The 21,499-nt window shown below is 41.9% G+C and overlaps 1 protein-coding gene across 4 annotated transcripts in view; it reads right to left on the reverse strand.

Moving 5' to 3' along the window:
- Window positions 1-20,243, reverse strand: part of LOC123959735 (probable E3 ubiquitin-protein ligase HECTD4) — a 46,037-nt gene extending 25,794 nt beyond the window's left edge. Inside the window, exons 1-39 of one of the 4 annotated variants that reach the window (XM_046033986.1) lie at window positions 19,570-20,243; window positions 15,465-16,018; window positions 13,676-13,765; window positions 13,462-13,589; window positions 12,893-13,001; window positions 12,112-12,250; window positions 11,706-11,876; window positions 11,410-11,602; window positions 11,132-11,293; window positions 10,672-10,785; window positions 10,440-10,580; window positions 10,121-10,356; window positions 9,898-10,040; window positions 9,715-9,785; window positions 9,513-9,618; window positions 9,243-9,363; window positions 9,013-9,135; window positions 8,479-8,600; window positions 7,864-8,041; window positions 7,673-7,776; window positions 7,249-7,447; window positions 6,990-7,109; window positions 6,782-6,886; window positions 6,497-6,660; window positions 6,086-6,331; window positions 5,378-5,570; window positions 4,790-4,894; window positions 4,597-4,685; window positions 4,332-4,504; window positions 4,004-4,139; window positions 3,764-3,908; window positions 3,472-3,638; window positions 2,721-2,867; window positions 1,992-2,176; window positions 1,623-1,776; window positions 1,250-1,530; window positions 908-1,094; window positions 730-811; window positions 413-615 (exon numbers count right to left, since the gene is read on the reverse strand). In XM_046033986.1, coding sequence (XP_045889942.1) covers window positions 413-615; window positions 730-811; window positions 908-1,094; window positions 1,250-1,530; window positions 1,623-1,776; window positions 1,992-2,176; window positions 2,721-2,867; window positions 3,472-3,638; window positions 3,764-3,908; window positions 4,004-4,139; window positions 4,332-4,504; window positions 4,597-4,685; window positions 4,790-4,894; window positions 5,378-5,570; window positions 6,086-6,331; window positions 6,497-6,660; window positions 6,782-6,886; window positions 6,990-7,109; window positions 7,249-7,447; window positions 7,673-7,776; window positions 7,864-8,041; window positions 8,479-8,600; window positions 9,013-9,135; window positions 9,243-9,363; window positions 9,513-9,618; window positions 9,715-9,785; window positions 9,898-10,040; window positions 10,121-10,356; window positions 10,440-10,580; window positions 10,672-10,785; window positions 11,132-11,293; window positions 11,410-11,602; window positions 11,706-11,876; window positions 12,112-12,250; window positions 12,893-13,001; window positions 13,462-13,589; window positions 13,676-13,765; window positions 15,465-16,018; window positions 19,570-19,716 — 6,233 coding nt within the window. In that variant the 5' untranslated portion in view covers window positions 19,717-20,243. Of the gene's footprint in view, window positions 1-412; window positions 616-729; window positions 812-907; window positions 1,095-1,249; window positions 1,531-1,622; window positions 1,777-1,991; window positions 2,177-2,720; window positions 2,868-3,471; window positions 3,639-3,763; window positions 3,909-4,003; window positions 4,140-4,331; window positions 4,505-4,596; window positions 4,686-4,789; window positions 4,895-5,377; window positions 5,571-6,085; window positions 6,332-6,496; window positions 6,661-6,781; window positions 6,887-6,989; window positions 7,110-7,248; window positions 7,448-7,672; window positions 7,777-7,863; window positions 8,042-8,478; window positions 8,604-9,006; window positions 9,136-9,242; window positions 9,364-9,512; window positions 9,619-9,714; window positions 9,786-9,897; window positions 10,041-10,120; window positions 10,357-10,439; window positions 10,581-10,671; window positions 10,786-11,131; window positions 11,294-11,409; window positions 11,603-11,705; window positions 11,877-12,111; window positions 12,251-12,892; window positions 13,002-13,461; window positions 13,590-13,675; window positions 13,766-15,464; window positions 16,019-19,569 lie in introns of all 4 variants that reach the window. The other 3 variants (XM_046033985.1, XM_046033987.1, XM_046033984.1) reach the window with 3 other exon arrangements.
- Between the last annotated feature and the right edge of the window lie 1,256 nt (window positions 20,244-21,499).

A 21,499-nucleotide genomic window follows, 5' to 3' on the forward strand; every position in this document is an offset into this window, starting at 1 on the left:
CTCAGTGACAGCCCAGAAACCTGACTGATCTAGAGAAGATCTGTGTGGAGGAGTGGGCCAAAATCCCTCCTGCAGTGTGTGCAAACCTGGTGAAAAACTACAGGAAACGTTTGACCTCTGTAATTGCAAACAAAGGCTACTGTACCAAATATTAACATTGATTTTCTCAGGTGTTCAAATACTTATTTGCAGCTGTATCATACAAATAAATAGTTAAAAAAAAATCATACATTGTGATTTCTGGATTTTCTTTTTTAGATTCTGTCTCTCACAGTGGACATGCACCTACGATGACAATTTCAGACCCCTCCATGATTTCTAAGTGGGAGAACTTGCAAAATAGCAGGGTGTTCAAATACTTATTTTCCTCACTGTAGTAATCACACTACTGTAGTTATTTTTATTTTCTTACCTGGCCAGCTCAGCATTCCTGTCCCTACAAACAGCGGTCTGAGCAGTTTTCTTCTTGTCACCAGTGGTGATGCCTCCAGCAGCCTCCTGGGCTAGTGTCTCCACAGGCGGACCAACACTCACTATCAGACCAGATTGGGCCCACTTGTTGGCCTTCCTCAGGGCAGCAGATGCCTCTTCTGTGATAACCTCACAGCTGCCGCTCTAGGGAGGGTTTAAAATAGGACAGCAGCAGTAACGATAGCAAGTTTTAATATTGTGAGTATATGCTTTTAGGTTCTGGGTAAATGTGTGTTTGTTCTTCAGTAAACCTCTTACCTTTGTCATGTCTCGGTCCATCTTTACCACCTTTTCCATGTTTGCTCCAGTGCCAAGCCGAAAGGGACGTCCTTCTGAGCTGCTGCATTTTGGAGTGGATAGAAAAAATGTCACAGAAACTCAGATTAAGATTGCTAATATGAAATAGAAACAAAAAAGCCATTAGCAACAACCTTACCTGAGAAGTGGTTGTAGAACCTCATGGGATGACTGGTCCTCTCTCTTGTGGATAAAGATTGATAGCTTGCCATCAACAGCCTCACCCTCCTCCCCAGCATCCTCCGACTTCAGAGCTCCTTTGGAACTGGCACGGGACAGGCTAGTGTCTGGCTCAGAGGAGCTTGGGGAGAGCAGGGTCTGACAGCCTGGTAAAGATGGAATATTGTAATTATTAAAAATTAGCAGGAGAAACTAACTTCATGACTATCCAGTTGCTCATGTTTTGATTTATCATTTTAATTTTTTATTAAAAGGCCCCTATCACACACACTTATTTAGTACTCCTAGGTAAGAGACCAACCTGGTACTACGTAGTCTGCCAGCTTGGCTAGCAACAAGGCGGCAATGCGAGAGGCAGGGTCCGTAGCATCTTGTTGCTCAGCATCTAGAGTGTTAATAGAGTAGCTCCATGAAGGCAGGGCCACGTTACCACAGTCCTCCACGCTCATGAGAGGCAGGGCAGCTCGGCATAGCTGCAGGATGATAAGCACCAGCTTTGGAGAAGGTCTTTGGTCAAGCAGCAGAGACAAAAGCTTAGAAACACAAGCTGGCTGGCTGAGGATAGCTTTTCCTATGTGGCTCCTGGAATACAAAACAAAGAAACGCTGTATAAATACACACATACATATACAAATACATGATACATGATATACATACATGACATAAAATTTTACCTGGAAAGGTCATTGAGCAGACTAAGCACATCCTGTAAGGCATCATTACCAGCTGCCTGATTCCCACAGCACTCTGTGGCTCTCGCCAGGTGATTGGTCAACAGGCTGGACACCTGCCGTGCCAGACCAGAGTGTACTGCATCTGTAGACCCACCTTTAAAGAGAAAATGACTGATTACCTACCTATCATTAAAACATACTACCAACTTTCTTCTGACCATGGGGGAAAACCTTCTTAATGTGCACTTTAAGGCAAGTTCATCTTGCCTGTCCTAGTGTACGAGGACCTTTTTCTGGACAAACACCAATATATTGAGCTTCATAGCTGTTGACACATTATCAGAATAAGGACCTACAAGCAAAACATACCTTCCACCTTCTCCCACTCAATGCAGCGGTTAGCCAGCACCTGGAAAGCCGCCCATGCCATGGTGGCCACCTTCTGCTTTTTGGTCTGTTTCTCGTTTGAGCTGCATTCCCTCTGACCACTTAAACTACACAGGCTGTCCATGAGCTGGACCAGACCACTCCGGACCAGGCACTGCTCCTCACTCCTATAACAACATAGATAACAAATGACATTAAGGAATCTGAGGGTTTAGAGGTTACAGGTACAGAGACAAATCAAAAGGGTGTTAATTAGGGTTGGGTATCAAGAACCCAATATGACAAACTTCAACACGGCGTGAATCTCAAGGAATGCACCGTGTTCAATGTGTTGCTGTGTCCAAGCTACAATAATGCCCCAGATACAGCTACAGAAAACGCTAACAATAGCAAACGTCTCACGCTCAGGTACAAAACACAGATGAGCTGACATTCACCTTTTAAGTTAAAGGTAAACTGATTTCTACAAATTATTCCAAAATATATTATTCTTAGATACGAGTCCCCAGTGACACCCATCCAGTACAGAAACTCCTTTCACTTTAGCCATGAACGGGGAGATGAGCAAGGAGAAAGTGAATGAATGTCACCGAGACAAGATTTGTGTTGAAGGGGTTGGAATCAGAACAGTGATTCAGTAAGAACCTGATTCCATAAGTAGAACTGAAACGATACCCAACCCCAGTGATAATGCAAGACGAATGATCTTGCCTGGTGTAGGGGATTGTGCAAAGCAAGCCAATACTGTTGGCACAGGCAATGGGGTAGCGAGCACATAGTGACACTACAGATGTCATGGTCTCCCCAAAGGCTTCCTGCACCTGCTCTACCATTCCACCACAGGTCAGCTCCTCAATCCTGCACAGATGGCACACAATCACAGGAAAGGAATCATTCAAACATTGTTTTACTCTGACATTTGTGTTGTTTTATATTGAAATATGATGACAAAATTGCACATGCATCACTATAACATTTATAGGTTAGTGCGTGTACTTATGTATGTGTGTAGAGTATGGTCGGATTGTTACTAGTGTTTATAATATAATAATAATAATAATAATCCTTATTTGTAGAGCACTTTTCAAAAACAAGTTACAAAGTGCTTTAACAAGTGTAAAGAATAATACAAAAAAACAAGATAAGAGCATGAAAAATTTATATAAAATGAGTAAAATACAATAAAATAAAAGGGATAAAATAAAGTCAAATAAGATCGGGAAAGGCTCTCCTATAAAAGTATGTTTTAAGAAGGGACTTAAAAGAGTTCACTGACTCAGCCGATCTGATTTCCTCGGGCAGGCTGTTCCAGAGCCTCGGGGCCCTGACAGCAAACGCTCTGTCCCCTTTAGTTTTCAGTCGAGACTCTGGAACAGACAGCAGACCTCTGCCCGAGGATCTCAAGGTACGTGCTGGTGCGTATGGGATTAAAAGGTCAGGCCTTATAGCCCTGTCCCATTACCTTGGGCCACTTTGCAGTACCATAGTGACAGGCCCCACCAGGTGTGTGACCCCACCAACTCTGACAGCAGCAGTGAGCAACTCCCTCATATGAACAAGTGCCTGCTTCCGTGTGCTGCCACGTCTCCAACGTGTCTGCGCAGCAGACAGGAAACTGCTGCTTGATACCTACAAAAATTTCCAGTAGAAAAGATCTCAATGTCAGATCAGAATTCACCTTTTCACCATGATAATGCGTCCCTGGCAACAAACATGTCAATAAAAAAGGAGTGAGTGATGAGTAAGAGACTTACAGCCTGATCAGGTGTAGTTCCGATAAAGGCGAAGAGCTGTCCCAGCAGCACACTGTATGTTGGTTTGTCACGGCTGTCCTCTATGGCCAGAGACTGCAGCAGAGTAAATGAGCTGCTGCGATGACTAGTAGGGTGGTGTCGCCTCCTAAAGGTAGAACAACAAGTAAAGGAATAAACTCAACCCCAGTTCACTTAAGGATTCTTGAACACTAAATATATCAAGCAAATATAGACCAATACCTTTGGGGCGCATGTGTAAACTCCAAGTCCTGGTTAGCAATCATTTCCAAGTCAGAGGGTGCAGACATGCTGCGTAAGAAGACTGGCTGCTTCACCATGGGGATCACAGTCTTGGCATCTGACACTGACTTAGAGGCTGGCACAAAAAAAATCAGAGGACTTTTGTCAGAATGAACTAACAGACAACACTGACAATGAAAATACTGAAAGGCGGCAAGGAAATTAGTTTTTGACAACATGAGGAACAAATCTCTAAATCCCAACCCTGCTGCCAAACAACTTATCACTTTGTAACTAATTTGTAACACATTAGGAAGATGATATGTACCTGGACCTGGTGTGCCAGCAGGTGTGGTGGTTAGGCTTCTGCAATGTGGAGCAATGGTAACATGGAGCAGCAGCTCAGTGCGGTTCATCAGACTCTTCACCAGTGCCTTAGTTTTGGCCAGTGAGGTGCTACTTCTGAGGTGCATGGTGTTTACCTCCTGAAAGAACTTCTCCCTGTTGATACAGATACATAATGTTACTGGAGAAACTGACCCATGACAACTGAGATAATATCATCTGTTCTAAGAATTAAAATAATTACTTGCCTCAATGCAAGGACAACATTTTCCAAATCACTAAAATCGAGTGGGACCTCCTTCAGGGAGCAAAGTAGTTCCAGCTCCTTAATTTTGTTCTAGTACGAGAAAAACAATACATTATGAACATCAAACCAAATGGTAGTGGTACTGGTATAATCTGTAGAGTAAGGTTGTAAATTGTGTGTGTGGGGCAGGGTACCTCAAAGAAGTGGTAGTCGTGAAAGAAAGGAGCATTGTTCTCCAGCTTTCCCTGATGGGCCTCCTCTACCTCATTCTGCCACTTCTGCTCCAATTCTGCGACACTCTGAAAGCAACACATAAGATAATTAGACACAGAGTAAGACTCCCACTTTCTGTTTCTGTTCAGGCTGGTAGCCTGATTTTTTTTTTTAAGCTAAACTCAGGTCTTCCGGTCAGCCTCACTGATAACCTATTCTCATATTTCCAGTTTGTATTTTAATATACTGCCTATGATGAAAATCTCTCCAATTTGTTGTCATATCAGCAGGATCCTGGTGATAAGAGATTTAATAAGGTAGTGTAAATATGCCCACTACAGCAACTTCCAGGCAAATAAATATAGCTTTGCACATGCAATACCGTACAAAAGTAATTCTCCATCAATCCTATTCCGTGCAGCCAACAGGAAGTACTTTATTAAACTATCTAACCTGGAACTTTCTTGAATAAGCTAATTAAAAAACAGGAAAAAAAATGACAAACAAGCGTAGTGTGCACAGTGTGTCTTATTAGTTTTTAAAAACCTTACTGTGTAATAGAAGCTCACCTGCAGCTGTCGCTCCATAGCATTGATCTTCTTGAATGTCTCTGCCATGATCTTACAGACTAGGTCATACTCCTCCGCATGGTCCTCACGGTACTGGTAGTTGACAAGTGACTGAAGGGCATCCACCAGGCTTAGATGTTTTATGACACATGATACTATAACCTCCTCCATAACATCTGGCCTGATCACCTCCCTTAGAGAAAAAAAAAATGGTTGAGCAGAAATGTTACTCTGTCGACGAGAAAACAAAACCATCTTTATCAAGGGCATGCATTGACATGACTATATCACATCCCTCAGCCAATAAACACAGAAACTAACCAACTATGGATTCTATGAAAAGGATGAGCTGCAATATGGAAAGGAAAATAAATATCTTCATAACAGCCATCGGAACTAAATCAAAAATTCACTGTATGAAGCTGTATATGCTGGAAAACAAGATTTTAAAGCAGGATGTGTCAGTTAAATCAATATCACAAGGACTTCAAAGGACATTCTGATCCTCTGTGGACCAGTCTACAAAAATATTTATATCTTGTTACATAATTCGTTTTCAAAACTGTTCTCCTGGTTCTTTACAACTACACAGTCTTGTGTGCTTCTTCACCTCTCTTTAGTCTTAAGCAATGTTTGTATGTTTCTCTTTCTGTGTACAAGGATGTCACATGCATGCCCTCCTGTACTGTGAAGGCGCGACCCTCTTACTTTATGCTAGGACGGAATTGTGGTCGAGCCCTTCCAGACACCTCTCGTAGCCTACCCATGATGCCTGGAGGGAGGCGGATACGAGGCAAGTCAAAGTAGGTCCCTGGCATGAGGCCTGGGGGTGGGATGAGCACATCAGACGGGTAGGTGAACTCCCGGTCCTCCTCAATAGTGAGTGGCAGAGGTGAAGGGCTGGGCGTGAGGGCAGGAGAGATTGCTCCATTTGATTCCACCTGCCACTGACACCTAAAGATATAAACAAAGCTTATCACCAGTCTGTCATCTTGGCAGCCAGCAGTTTTGGTACATACCACTCAGGAATGTGTAGATATTCTTACACTGTGCTATATTTAATCACATAAGCAATATCACTGGGAGAGATTTTGTGATATTTTCGTTCAGCTGTGTCACCTTTGCAGCAGCTTTGAGCAGAGCAAATCATGGCAAGCTTCCTCCTCTCTTGTCACCTCTGGCCCGTTATAAAGAATGCGGAGCATTGAGCAGGCCAGCACGGACAGACCCAGTGCAAGGTCTGCCAGGAAGGGCAGGCCTCCAGAGACATCCTCCGATGACTCCTGAAAACAAAATAAAACAGCATCTTTAGATTCAGCTGTTGCACTTCATGTTCCACACTGCCTGTTTTACACAAGCGTACAATACATATGTTTGGGACATGCCAGTGCTCCCACAGTTTACCTGCGCTCTGACAGTGCAGGAGAACCCCCACATAGCTTTATCAGGGGTGTTGTGTTCACGTCCACTCCTCATCTCAAAGGAAAATGTCACAGTGTCTCCTTCAACCTAAAAAAAAAACAGTACACAGAAAAAAATGTAGCTCTTTCAGATTGTATGTGCACTATATATTCACTGTGTATATGCGTGGAAAAACCCCAGCTTATTTCACCTTGACAAGGTCTTTGGGCCATCCTGTCCCCAAAACACTGCGGCTGCCATATCCCAGAGTGTTCCCTCCATACTCTGTTACTTTACGACTGTTGGTGTTGGGACCAGCATAGATAACCAACTAAAATTTTAGAGAATACATTGAGTGTAAAATATCCCCAACCAGCGCTTTGCCATGAGAAATTGCACACAAAGCATGTAAGAGCTACAAAGAATGAAGGACTTTGTGCCTACAGTTAGTGTATTGTAAGAGTGAATACCTTGTCATAGTCATACTGTGAGGAGCAGCGAGAATCAAAGCGAAGGTACAGGCAGCGAGCTCCTGGGATGTGTACTGTCTCCTTGAACTTGTAATTGTCCCTCACAGGGTGCACCGTCTCTACTGTCTTCCCAGCAGCCCATGGGGCAGGGATCTTCAATCCAGTCAGGAAACCGGGCTCCTCCCGTTCGTCAAGAATTCTAATATGAAGGATGCAAAAGAATTACTTCTTTTAGAAAACTCAGCTTATGAGAGACAAAACAGCTGGTACTTAAGTTACCATATGCTCTGGTATAATCATGATGAAAGAAGATTTTCCTCATTAAAATCCTAAATTATGCTGCAAAGTGATCCATTATTTAATCAGATTGATTAATTGCTAATTCATTTTTAACATTCTTATGGTGGCCCTTTAGAAACCTTACTTGTCATCAGCAGCACATGCCTTCGCCCCCTGCCCTAAAGAACCACCCATAGGTGGAGGCTCTTCAGTGAAAAGTGGAGACTGAGTCTTTAGTAACAGGGCAGTCTAGAAAACAGAGAGTGAAAATAAATACTTAAATGATGACTGCTTTTTCTAATTAAGGAAAAACTTTTTATTTAATGCAAGAATTGCCTTTTGGACTGGCAAGGCTCCAACCTGACTGGTGTAGAGGACCAGCTGCACCAACTGAGGCATGAGGGCGTCAGCTAGAGTGAGGGTCTGCAGGTTGGGGTGCATCAGAGAGGTGAGCAACACTGGTAGCAGGTGCCCAAGCATGGTGGCCTTGGTTACCTGTTCCAGGCCTTTCAACCTGAACAACAAGAGAGAAGGTGGGAATTTAACGTTAAGGAGATGGATGCTAGGCAGAAAAAGAACACAAGAAATGGGCACATTTGAAAAGTTAAAACAAATCCACAGTGATTTTAAAAATCTGCGTCCATAAATGATTTCTCATGATAAAAAAAATAAATAAAAAGGAGGTTACGGCATTACTCAGGTTTAGCTAAATCTTGTTTCATGGTGAAATAGAGCATTAGAGCCAACCAAGGGAACATAATGTCTGGTTTTATTTCAGATAGTCAGTTACATTATGGGTTTATGGTAATATAGTTAGACACCACAGATTGACCTCAGAAGTCTGCTCAGGCAATATAATAAAATAAGAGGCTAGAATATTTTAAAAGACATCCAGCAGCCACTCTGGCCGACTGAAAAGGTACTGTTAAAAATATATAATTAAATGTTTACCTGGTTTCTCTGTCAGGGATGTCGCTGTTAATGAGAGCTGTGGTCACCTGCTGCAGGGTCTCCAGCACTTCATCACACCCCACCAGGATCTTGGTTGCTAGGGCCAGGATACTGGTTTGCAGCTCCTGAGGACCACACATACCATAGGCCCACACTTACGTAACCACTGCTTTCAAGAGTTTTAATGATCATGTCTCTTTCATACAATATGGAAAGTCTACACACATCCTTACTTTTATGTCAACAAAAAACTCTCCATATATTAACACATTCTGAGCTGTTGGTTTAAAGATCAGACTGTTCATCATTTTATCAGTAAACATGATTAGTGATATTTAAAACCATCACATCCTTAATTAACATACCACTCTTAACTGATATCATTAAAACTGCAATGAGCACAAATTAACTATGCAAATGTAAATTACATTCCCGTTGCTCCGTTTGGGGTCGTTAGTCTCTCAATGACAAGACACAAAAACAGACTCCACGTGCACAGAGGTAGGGGTAACTAAAGGGGATGTTTACCTGTACCTTCATTGTTTCCCCTTGTAGGGAGCTGTCACTGTCGTCGTTATCATCCGGACGGATAAGAACAGTGTTACTGAGGAGGTGGTTCTGAACAGCCATGAGGTAGCGGAGACTAGGTGAGACGACCTACAGAGAGGGAAAACCATCTTAAGTTTATAAAAGTGCAATATCACAAAACATGTGATCTTAGTCAGCACAGATGGCATTTTGTGGTGCTGAAATGATATTCATACTGGCACAGTGGAGAGCAACTTCTGGAAATCGTCTCGAGCGACAGTTTGACATTTGGTAATGAGGAGGCAGGATTCACGGACTACAGTCTTAAGGATGCAGTGCAGCAGCTCATCACTCAATCTGTAAAAGAGACAGATTTCTATTACTTTAAACAAATGAATACCTACAGAGAGCTAACCTAAATTTTTCAGCATGACATTGTTGTGTGCTGGAAATCAAAGGCTATGGGGAATGATGTTGCACATTATAGTTAAAGGATAGCCACTTACCTGTAGTGGTCATCTTCTTCACTCCCAAATCTATTTTTCTGAAGTTGGTCTGCCAAGTTGGTAAGGATAACATCACGAAGCTGAGACAGGCCACTGTTCCTTTCACCTGGGTGTCACGCACAAATGCACTCAATATTAGACATATTCACCCAAAACAGTTTCAGTGCAAGTAATATTAAAAGTAGATATTTTTCATAGTCACCTTCAGTTAAAACCAGTTTCAGCAGTTTGTTGAGTTCAGCCTCACCCTGATACAATGTATTCAGGCCTGAGCTACAGAGACAGAGAGGAAGTAAACAAAGAAGTTCCATTTAAATATCATAATTCACATAGATTATAAAAAAACACCACTTTATCTGTTAGTTCAGTTTTATATATGACTTACCTGATGGCCAGGCACACCTCTCTCTGAATCTCTGCTCCTATCTGATCCACTGGAGCCATGAGTAGCTGCCACAGGAGCAGGCCTGAACGACGCACACTCTCCCTATTCTGCTCCGACTGAGGATTAAAAAACCTAAACACCACCTGGAACAGACAGACAAAAAAACGAATTGAACTCGAGTCATTTTCTGCGAAACTGTCCCACAGCTGCACCTCAAACTGACCTGGAACACCACCAAGATGCAGCGGATGATGCAGGTATCTCCATTGACCATGGCCTTCTCCATAATGTCACAGATGCTGCTGAAGTGACGGGCCTCAATAGGATGTTGTTTACCCAGTAGGGCCCCCAGGGGCAGGCTGTTGCTGCTGGCCGCCAGCAGGTTGAGCTGGTGGATGCACATAGCACCTACATGATGAAGCAGCTGGTTGATCACCTCGCCAGTGGCCACAGTTTCCTCTGTGAAAGGACAAGTTTTGAAGATCTTCAAATTTCTCACTTGACAGAACAAATCTGGTGGTTTCAGTGTAATTTTTCTCTACCTTTGGGTTCTTTGATGACATGGCTGACACCGAGCCTATGGCACACATGATGAAAGGCTTGGTTCCCAGGATTGCACCACTGATCTATGTAATCACTGGAGCAGGTCCAGATCAAGTTGTTCAGTGCATCATAACATGCTCCTATAACGCAAAAGATTACATAAAATCACTGTCACTTAAATAGGCAATGCATTGACACATGACAGTAGAATGTGACGTAAGTTGAGCTCACCTAGCCCTGCCACCTGGGCCCCCCTTCCTAGAGAACTGCCAGGAGCATCAATGAGGTCTGCGCGGCTGCTGAACTGACCGTCAGCCAGGTTAAAAACCAGGCTGGAGGCCAATACTGGCCAAAAACAAAAAGTTAAGTGAATAAACTAATCACTGACAACAGTTTCTACAATTAAAAAACATTTTATTACATTTTAATTACAAATTGTGTGCTTGAGCTTGTTACCTGAGCTTATAAATGTCTATATTCAAACATAATGTGTTAATTCTAACTCTATAACTCAACTTGGAGTTGTATTCAGACTATAATTAGGAACTTTATTATCCACTAGAGTTTAACATGATTTCTTCTTGACTTTTTAAAGTCTTTGTTTTGTATCTTTACATCAAAATTACATTTGGTCACATTATCTCTAGCTTTTTGATAAAAATCACAGAACAGTGTCTGTGTGTGCTCTTACTTTTGAGAGAGGATAGGCTGCTGGTACCTCCAAATAGGGAGCGTGTTGCAGAGCTCCCCGATACACCGGGGGGCGAGACCAGCATCACTAGATAGGTGCCACACACATACATCGGAGTCTTTCTCAGGGTCTTTAGAGGGAGTCCACAGCTAGTGTTGACAGCTATAAAAGAGTTCAACAAAGAAGTGTCACCAGAAAATATTCCTATAATAATATGATCCACATGAATTGAACATTAAAGTATGTTTGATTGTTGGATGACTTTGCTCATGAATTACCAGACTGTTCCTCTTTGACAGTGTTGGTGATTGCAGAGCCTGTTAGAGCAGCCAATGTGGCAGAATGGGAGGCCCGGAAGCGTGACATTCGACTCAAGAGAAGCTCATTCAAGCACTTTGAAGACTCGCCTTCCTTGCGAGTAAGAATAACCCTCTCCTGTAAGATGTCTGCAACGCACAACCCTGTCTGTGTCTGCACCATGGACAAGAGGGAGAGAAAACATTAAAGATGGACCACGGACTAAACAAACTGAATAAAAGCTGAAACTGTATATAGCACTGTATATAGTACTCACAGCAAGGTGAAAGACATCCATGAAGACAGAGTGGCCTTTCTGTGTCTTCTCATTCAGACTGGCAGGGGACCAGATCCAGTACAGGTAGGTTCCATCTGAGCAGAGGTGCAACGTGGTCATGCTGCTGCCCACAGGGAAGTGATGTGCTGGCATGGGCACAATCTGGCACACCTGAAAATGGCACAGTGAACATTAGCCTTGGCTTTGGCTATGCTTGTTATTTCAACAGGATTTTTAAGAGCTCGTTGGATTTTAATGGCCACAAATAGATTGAACATAGCTTTTATATAGCCCGTCTTTGTACGAGATGAATGCAAGGCTCAGGTTGATAATAATATGCAATAAGACTAATTTACTGACTGAGTCAACATCAAATTCAAAATAGTGGAATGAAGGTATACAGTACCTGGAGGGTGAAGGGGTCAATGACCTGGAACAGGTGATGAGGCTTGGCATCAAAGGAAGAGGGCCGGTGGAGGAGGCGACCACTGCTGAAAACCACCCAGCCAGGCTCCAACTCTTCATTTCGACAGTACACAAAACCCCTGCAAAAACACAAGCACAGTGCCTTTATTTCTGTGTTCTGAATTGTGCTCCATTCGAATACTTAATTTTTCTGATTTAAGGTTGATTTTTTTGTCGGGGACCCATTAGCCAATGCTAGGAATTGTGGCAATTCCACTAGTTAATTGCAGCTGTGTGGTTCCAACTGAGTCTCTCTACTTACAGAAATGTTTGTTTTCCAAGTTGTTATTCCTTAGAAAGAATTGAGAAAACAGATTATTCTAGCTTAAAACGTAGCAAACTCACAGGCCTCTGGCGCATGTATCTTTTCGGCAAGTTGAAAAAAAAAAATCATCTCTTCAGCTCTTTGAATTCAAAAAACACATTGTGGAAAGAAGCTGCCATCTGCTTTGAAATTGGATAATTTGCTTCCACAGCATGGAATTAAGATGCAAAGCACACGACACCCTTATTGTTACAAATCAACCAAATCAATCTAAGACAGTTGGTGAGGATGCGACTGTGTACCGCAGATAGTTGAATGAAAGACGGACAGGAAATGACTTGGAGCCATTGTTACCTTAAGGTGCAGTGATAAGGGATATTTTTAGTGTTTCTCTCTTTCTCTCTTGCTGCTCTTTGAATGCTGCGAATACGGCAGGTTGAAAGGAATGACACATTACCTAAGTGTCCCATGTAAACCAGAGCCCAGCTTGCTGAGTCCTCTCCCAGAGGAGTTAGTGGTATACAGATAAAGCCCGTCTGTGGCTAGACAGCGCCCCAGGTCAGTGTCTGAAAGGCACATGGACAAAAAGAATTCAATATAAGGTTAATGACAGACAGATGACAGATAATCAGAATGAAAAGTGGGAGGTGTCCTAACAGGGGAGTGGACCAAGTGGAGAATTAGGATGTTAAACAATATCTTGGCATCGGTTTGCTTTGCTTCATTTGTCATTGTGTAGGACTGTGATGCCGCCAGAGATCTGGCTCAGGTTAACTAAAATGTGACTATGCCAACCTTGTCTATGGATATATGCCCTGATCAGCTTCCATCACTCTACAGGGTCAGCTGATAGATTGCGCCTTTGAAAGCAGGGCAGTACTATGATGGAAAATTTGACACGAGGACAGTCCTCTAGCCAGAAAACTAGATATGTACAGACTTCTACAGAGATGTATTGTTCATATTTTTTGGGTTTTACAAATGTAGAGGCAGATCACACAAACGTTCTTAGAAGGATTTTTTTACCTTTACTCTCTGCTCCTCCAGCAGAGTTATCAGGTGTGGGCAGCATGTCCTCAAAACCCCAGGACACACTGTGTTTGCCCCCCAGGAGGCAGGATGGAGAGCCTGGGCCTCCTTCTAGGAGCAAAAGTCTGAAAAAGGAGAGATTAAAAGTGGTTACACAATGGGGAAAGTCACTAATAACTATCTTTCAGGAGAACTGAAGTAGTGTCCTCACCTGTACAGCACATCTGACACAGGGAGCTGGCCCAGATCACTTTGTTTCTGCAGCAGGTGAACTGTGTGGATGAAGGTCTTCAGAGATCCCCTGGAGAACAGTTTGGCAGATTAGTCAGGAGGCCTCAGCATGAAACACATGTGAAAGCTCAATGTTAAGCAGTTCTAGAATTGTAAGTAGAATAATACTCGGAGAGGATCCGATGTAATGTGCTGGGTATTAAAATGTAATGTTTTTGTTAATCTGAATAAAAAGAGTCTTTTCCATTAGAATGCAGCAGAGAGACTATTTTACACTGCGACTCTCTGCAGGGTTAATGAGCAAACTCCAGGGCCGTTACTTCATCCAAGACTGAACTATTAATTGAACACATTCAAGCAATTCTATATTTGGGGAGCTGATCAATGCTAGACAAGGTTTACTGGAGTGTTATTGTGGTATTATCTGATGCAAAAGAAGCAAGGTTTTTAACTGCAGCTTCGGAAAACAAACTATAACAAAAGGATTGATAACATGATAATATTGATTACTATTGATTGATACTATATTTTTACAGTCAAACACCTCACATGCCACTAAATCTTTGTCAAAAAAACAAAAACAAACAACTTTTGACTTGTGTATCACCAGCATGTCACTTTGTTTGTTTGATTCGGTGCATGTTCAACACAGATGAGTCACGTGTCTGTGTCCCCTTCACTACCTCACTATGTAAACAACAACTTTTAACAAATGACATCAGAGCACATGGCTTTGCAGTCTTTTTGCTTACTTATCCCTCTCACATAGAGAATTTACTATCCCATCAGAGGTGAGAGGGAGTAAAGCTGATAGCTCTTTAATTTGCTCCCACTGTCGGTGAATAGGAACCAGGGCTGGATGGTTCCCCACAACAAAGAGCTCTCAGCCTCAACAGAGGCTGAACAAAGAGTGGAGAGTTCTGGTTTTGACAAGTCAAGATCAGTTGTCACCAGCAGATGCCATAGTTTGGGCACAAAGGGGGAAAAAAAGAAGCACATTCTGTTCTTCTGCAGGCTAGGTGACAAATGCAAAAAATATCAAACCAATTTTTTCAATTTAACTTTTTTTGTTATTGATGGGTTTCTTTTGCATGTGAGCAAAGAACAAAGCAAATATTTGTTTAAAAAAAACAATCAGCACCACCCCTTCCTATACGCATGTAACACACTGGCCATGTCTCTCCCAAGGGCTTTCCGCTGCAGCCCCATGGATTTCACAAACTTTAGAATAAAGCTAAAGCAGGAGGCAAACAATTCAACTGTATTAGTGTCACTTTCAAACAGTGCTAGTAGGTCATGCTAACAGAGCACAGTTTAGACTACAGCAAGCTCTTGTGTCTTGGTTGTGAGCACAAGTTTGAGGTCATAACATCAGAGCACTCCATTGACACAGAGCTGACAGAGAGCACGAAGTCTGTTTATTCCCACACGTTTCAGGACATATAAGAAATATCAATCCCCAAATGTTCAGGTACTCTTTTATCTAATGATGCAAACATCGAAGCAAGAAAGCAAGACTGCTACAGTGTGTTTTGGGTGGTTTTGAGCATTGAATCAGGCATGAACATTCATGTAACATGCACACTGATAAGAGAGAAGTGAGAAAGTAATCAGTTGGTCAGTTATGTGCGTATTTCAGATTTGACAGTCAGAAATAACAGACCTGCTTGTGAGTAGAGTTACCAATTAAGTAATAACCCTTTACTGGTATTGTTGGGATCCTAAGAATTGTGATGGTGGAACAGCAAGGGGAGAATGCATGGCCTCACCTGGCACAGGCGAGTGCCACAAGTGCTGCAGCAGCGTTTTCCCTCTGTCTGTGTGTGTAGAGGATCTGCGTCTGAGCCTGCCCCTGCTGTTGGCCTGACTCCTGGGCACCATCTTCCAGCCAGGAGCAGAGCAGCCCCTCCAGGCCATTGAGGCAATCAGCGGGCTCTTTGCTGAGGCTGAGTGGCTGGCAGTCCCGGAGGCAGGCTAGCAGTACCTCTGCTGTGACACCGCAGAGAGCTGGGTCACTGCGAGTCTGAGACTGCAAAAGGGGGAAGACGAGCAGCAGACCGACACGGGAGGTGAAGGGCGCCTGCTCTGGTTGCTGGAGCAGACCTTGTCTTTTGAGCAAGGCCAAGGTCTCCTCATCAGCCCCTCCAGTTCCCTCTCGCTCCTGCTGCTCCTCCAGGGCCAGCTGCCGCTGCGCCCCCCACAGACCACGCAGAGCATTTAGACGGTACTCCAGCAGGCGTGCATATGCGTTGCTCTGATTCCCACAGACAGCACGTAGACGCTCTGCAAGCTCCACCGGGTTCTTCGTCTCAAATGTTAAAATCTGGAGGAAAGGGTAGATAGCAAGGAAGGAAATAAGGCAAAAGTTTACATTAACAGCAGTCCCCACTGTGACACTTGGTCTGCAGCTTTTAGAAAAGAATAAACTTTAGAGATGGCAGGCAAGACAACATTTTTTAAGTCAGGGGGAATACTTTTTCAGAAATATTAATTCAAATATGACTTGATTTGAATTTTGGCTTGTGAAAAACACAACGTGTTCTACTTTACCTGAGAATAATTTAGCAGAACATTTGGCTTTATCAATCGTCTATTTGTTTAGACAGTGAAATGATAATTTTTTTTTTTTAAACAAACAATGCATAAGGCAGGTCTACCATCAGCAGAGTCAAAATTGCACTGTAGGCTAATATGCAGCCAACATTTTAGTTTGCAAACAAACTAATTATTTCTAATATGCCTATGATTTATCAGTAGAACATACAGCATTCAATAGTACAACTATTAATCAGAATAAACTGTGTCTACAGTTCCTTGGACTATGAAATAATGGTCAGAAATAGCAAGGCACATTTGGGATAGCCTATCACAAGTGAAACAATGTGCTTCATGTGCACGTAGGCAGCATTTGAGATATTGATTACACTCTGTGGCGCACGAATCATGGACTAGAAAAAAATCCATTATACCATTTAGCAGGCACAATCTGTATTGATTCAGTTTCAGAAATGCTACTAATGTTACAGTAACACTCTTTAACTGGATGCTAGGCATTCTCCACCTTGCTCTGCAAATCACTGCTGCAAGTGGATAAAAATAGTCCGCATCACAACACACCTACGAAAACAACACAGAATGACCCAGTCACTGTTAAAGCTGGACACAGACAAGACCAGAAATGTAGAGAATCCAAACATAACTGAGAATAAAAAGACAAACCTATGATTTGGTATGAGCTACCACCTACATACATAAGTGGATGACATCAAGAAGACATGTTTACTCTATTTGTATTTCAGCTCTGCTTTACAAATGTGAAAATGCCCAGATTTTCCAACACAATAATAAACATAGTACTTTAATTAAATGACAATCTAATGAGTCTCACCCACATACAGCACGTTGCCATTTTTGTTTAGGCTAAATTATCCTAGGTATCCTGGGGATGATGTAACCATTCTTTGTATTTAATACAGTAGGCCCCAAAGTCATGGCATGTACAGGAGTTGAAAAATGTGATGACATAAAATGTCCATAGTGATAACAACTTTGTGTACCTTGTTGTAGGTCACCATGATTGTCATTGTTAGAATACTTACAAGGGAATGCTGCCAGCAAAGATTACACCAATGTAAGTACAGTAGAAAACTGCCCTGCTGCTTAACTAAACAGTGATACACTTAGTAACATCTTGTGCATTTTCCCAGGTGAAAAGTCCAGCTGTCACTTATCATGCCTTCAAAAGCACATCCACATAGTTTCTTCTTGAGCAGCTTAAACAAAAAGCATAAGTTCAGAAGCTGTGTAACTGCATGTCCATTCTGCTGAGCTTAAAAAAATGAAAAAAGAAGAGTGAGGGGTCAAATTCAAACCTGCCCATTCACGTTCATTAATTAACCAGTAGTTTGTCATCTGTCAGACCTGCTGATTGAACATATGGACTAATATTAGCAAAAATAAATGGCATGTGGCTGATTGCAGAATAGTTAAAGAGCGATTCAAACAGCCCTGCTGTTATGCAGCTGTTGTGTTTCTAACACTAGTGGTAATATTATAATAGATCATAGCTTATTACGGTATGAATACTAGTACTGAATATAATGTTGAACTGAAGAAAGAGAAAGATTTTGATCATTTTTAGCACCAGCAGAAGATTTTGGTCAGTAGGTTAGAAGTTAGGACAAAAGAGGTTATGCTGTAGTAATACAACCAGCTTAATTTGTACAGTTGAATGCACGCAGCTGTACATTGTACAAATTAAATCAAGCAGGCAGTGTCTGTTGATGAGCACAAAAGCCTTACACCAATCTGTGCATACTCCCTGTGTAAAAAACATTTCCCACTATGAAGTGTGGAACTGTGCCAACATGCCACTTCTCCCATCATACAGCTATGAGCACACTGTTAGACCATACTCTACAACAAACCCAGTGAAAGTTTATTTACTTAGCTTGCTATATTATGTTGACCAAATAAAATCTTTTCATAGTAAATCACCTTTAAAAAGACATTTGTTCACCTAAACCAGGAATTTGCAAGCATACACAAGTGACATAAACATCATCAAGTGGAGAGCCTGAATTGGGAATGGCTGCTTGCAGAAAAGGAATATCAATGCTAACCTAAATAACACATACAGAAATGGCAAAAATTAGATAATGGTACTACGCATATTATGGCTAACATACAGTATCGTTAATGTTAGAGTTTTTCCATCACTTTCAAATGTTTTTCCATCACTAATGTTTATCATTCTCTACCACCGACCAGACAATAGCTCATGGACATGTGACATGATTACTGCGGTAAATGTACTCTACAGACTACGAGTTCTAGCTTTATGACATGGTAGAGTACCGAAATATCGAGGACGCAACATTGTTTAGGTCGAAGTTTCCATCTGCATCACTGTAAAGTTTCCTCCATCTACCAACAAAGGCACGTCCGGTTTAGATTCTGCCTTCAAAATAAAAGCCTACATTCAAGGAAAAAAACATGTTACGGTACATTAACCGCTGAAATTATTTCCTGCCTTGCACAAGGTACAAAACTCTTTTTATATTGGTGCATAAATGTAACAGTAGAATAAATGTAGCAAATTGTACACAAAAACCCACCGAGCCATGCACCATGTATGACATAACATAGCTTCTTTGTTTTTTAAATCTCATACTGTTGAGTATGCGACACTTGACATCGATCACAAAACACTTGAGATTAAGTGCTGTATGAAGTGGTGTTGCTGCAGCTCCACTAATTTACTCCAATACCTCAAGAGCTATGTCATCTTCAGTTATCAAAAGTCTGTGGATTATCAGCTACAAAAGCCTAGATGTTGAGAGTAATGGTCTCCACACGGCCATTTATGGATCCAAAGAAATGTTTACTGTTTGGTGCAGTTTGAGAAGTTGGCCCCCGCATAGGAAAGCTGCTGCACTGGTGCTACTAATAAAGTTGAAGCTGTGCAACTTGACACCTGAGGTTCAGAGGTGACACGAGGAATGCGCCACCTAATATGAAGATTGGGTTATTTGTATACAATATTAGATAGCAAATCAAACATAGTTTTAACCTCCACACATTGCTGCAATTACGATTAGATTACAGCCGTTCGGTTTGCATAACTTATATTTTGAAAGAAGCGGCAGAAAGTGAGTGGACAACGGGTCCTTGACAGTGGGTCAATAACACAGGGCAGGAAACTTGCAAACGTTAGCGCTGCCGTTATCTCTGAGGGTGTGTTGCAGCTGATAGTGAAACCACATGTATAAGTTACATTAAAAACAAAACAACAAAAATACACCCTTATCAAAACAGCTATCGTGTGTTTCCATATATAAACCTTTGTGTATGTGTGAGATTGCTTTTACCCACCTCTTGCTCGGTGTCACCCTGCTCCGACACTCCAATTTCACTGGGCAGTTCGGCCAGATCTGTGACCCGAATGAGTCCGTCGTGGAGGAAAATGGTCTCCTCCTTCACCGAAAGCCACTGGGACGAATCCACGGCCCCGGAGCCCATCGCTCTCTCCTCCGACAGTGATGCCAAAGGGGTCGAACATTAAAAATTCAGTAACAGAATGACAGAAACGCCCTAGCTGTCCTGCTAGCGAGCTACAATAACATAACTGCCATTACTGTCGCCGTTTTTTCTGACGATGGCCTTTGGCAGAACAGACTGTGGTAAGTTACTAAGGTGCAAGCTAACGGAGGACAGCCAAGCGCTGAAGAGGCAGTGAGGGCAGCTCCTCTTCACATAACATGGGTGGTCGTGTCGTGCTAACAGTGGTGGCTAGCTGTCTGGCTTGGAGCTAACTTACCGTACGGTATCGTTATAACGTTACCGAGAAGAGTGGGCGTGACACCCGTACTAAATCCGTTATTGCGCCGCACGGTTAAAACAACAGTCTTTTCAGGACAAAGACTGCATCTGTAGTAAGCTCATTTCACAGATAAATCTAGCTCCGCTAACGGCCCAGCCGCTGTGTCAGTAGCTGGAGAGGATAATGAGTGTCTCCCAGCTGTCAGTGCGACGCCATGTTTCCAAGGCCAACGAGCTGCTCCCAGCATGCACCGCGGCCCAGAATAAAAGCTGTCAAGAATTCACGAGCTGGTTTTGGTGTCTTTGGTGCCACAACTTATTGTTGTGATAATAAGACAGGAGACAGTGATCATGATCATCTTAAATCAAACCATGGAACCATTGGGGTTTTAGCCTATATTTAAATATATAATTCTTTTGTTTATTTTGTTTGTCTGTTTTTATTGTGTGTTTTTTGGACCGGGTGTGTCCTTACTAAAAGTTTTGATTGATTGAAACGTCAGGGTTGGGAGTAGGAGTCATTGTTACCTGTAATTTTCATAGACTGTACACATCAGACCACAGTGCAGATAGTTCATGCAACTGTGTCATCCTTGACAGGTAATTTAATGCACCTTGACGTCAAACTAACTGAACTTGCAGCAGGGGGCATAAACCTAGAGGGGACTGTAACTATGGTCTGTATGTGTCAATCTATCATTATAATCCTATAAAGGATTATAATACATATAAAGAGATACATGCAAAACAAGTGAAGAACAAAAACAATCAGAATACACCATCAGTATGGAACCCAATGTCAAAAATAAGTCCATAAAATTGTCTAGTTGAACAGGAATGGATCATACAATTTATTTCACATATCTGATGTAATCAATTTCCATCTCTCATACCTTGTAAAGAAGAAGATACACTGATGCAACACATTGCAAGAGCTGGAGACTATAAAATGAAAGGACAGATGGGATGCACATTGAAGCGGTTGCAGTTCTCACAAATTGTTTTTCATATCAGGGTGTTTTACAGTATGTAGTAAAATATATTTTACTGTATAATAGATTACAAAATAAGAGGAAGGTAGGCCTACAGATCACACTACAATGTTTGTTTCCAATAATTAATAAGTATTCCTTAAGTTATGACGTGAACCAATAATTTCTTGTTTGTTGTGTATTGTCTTGGAAAGCAGTAGATCTAGTAATTTTTTTCATATTTTATCAATATGCAGTGCAGATATTCGAATGCCACCCCGTGAACATCTGTGAAAATGCCCCTGACACATTAAATTAAATTTAAATCAATTACTAAATTCAAACATAAACACAAAATAAATAATTTTATTACATTTTCAATGCACAATCTGATTTTCAGTTTTATATTACTGTTCTTTACATTAAATGTACATCCACGGCATACTTACAAATATATTATATATAGTCCATGGTTTGAGTCCTTGAATATTTTCAACATACTGCCATTTTCA

Source organism: Micropterus dolomieu, linkage group LG21 (assembly GCF_021292245.1).
Source record: "Micropterus dolomieu isolate WLL.071019.BEF.003 ecotype Adirondacks linkage group LG21, ASM2129224v1, whole genome shotgun sequence".
Taxonomy (NCBI): domain Eukaryota; kingdom Metazoa; phylum Chordata; class Actinopteri; order Centrarchiformes; family Centrarchidae; genus Micropterus; species Micropterus dolomieu.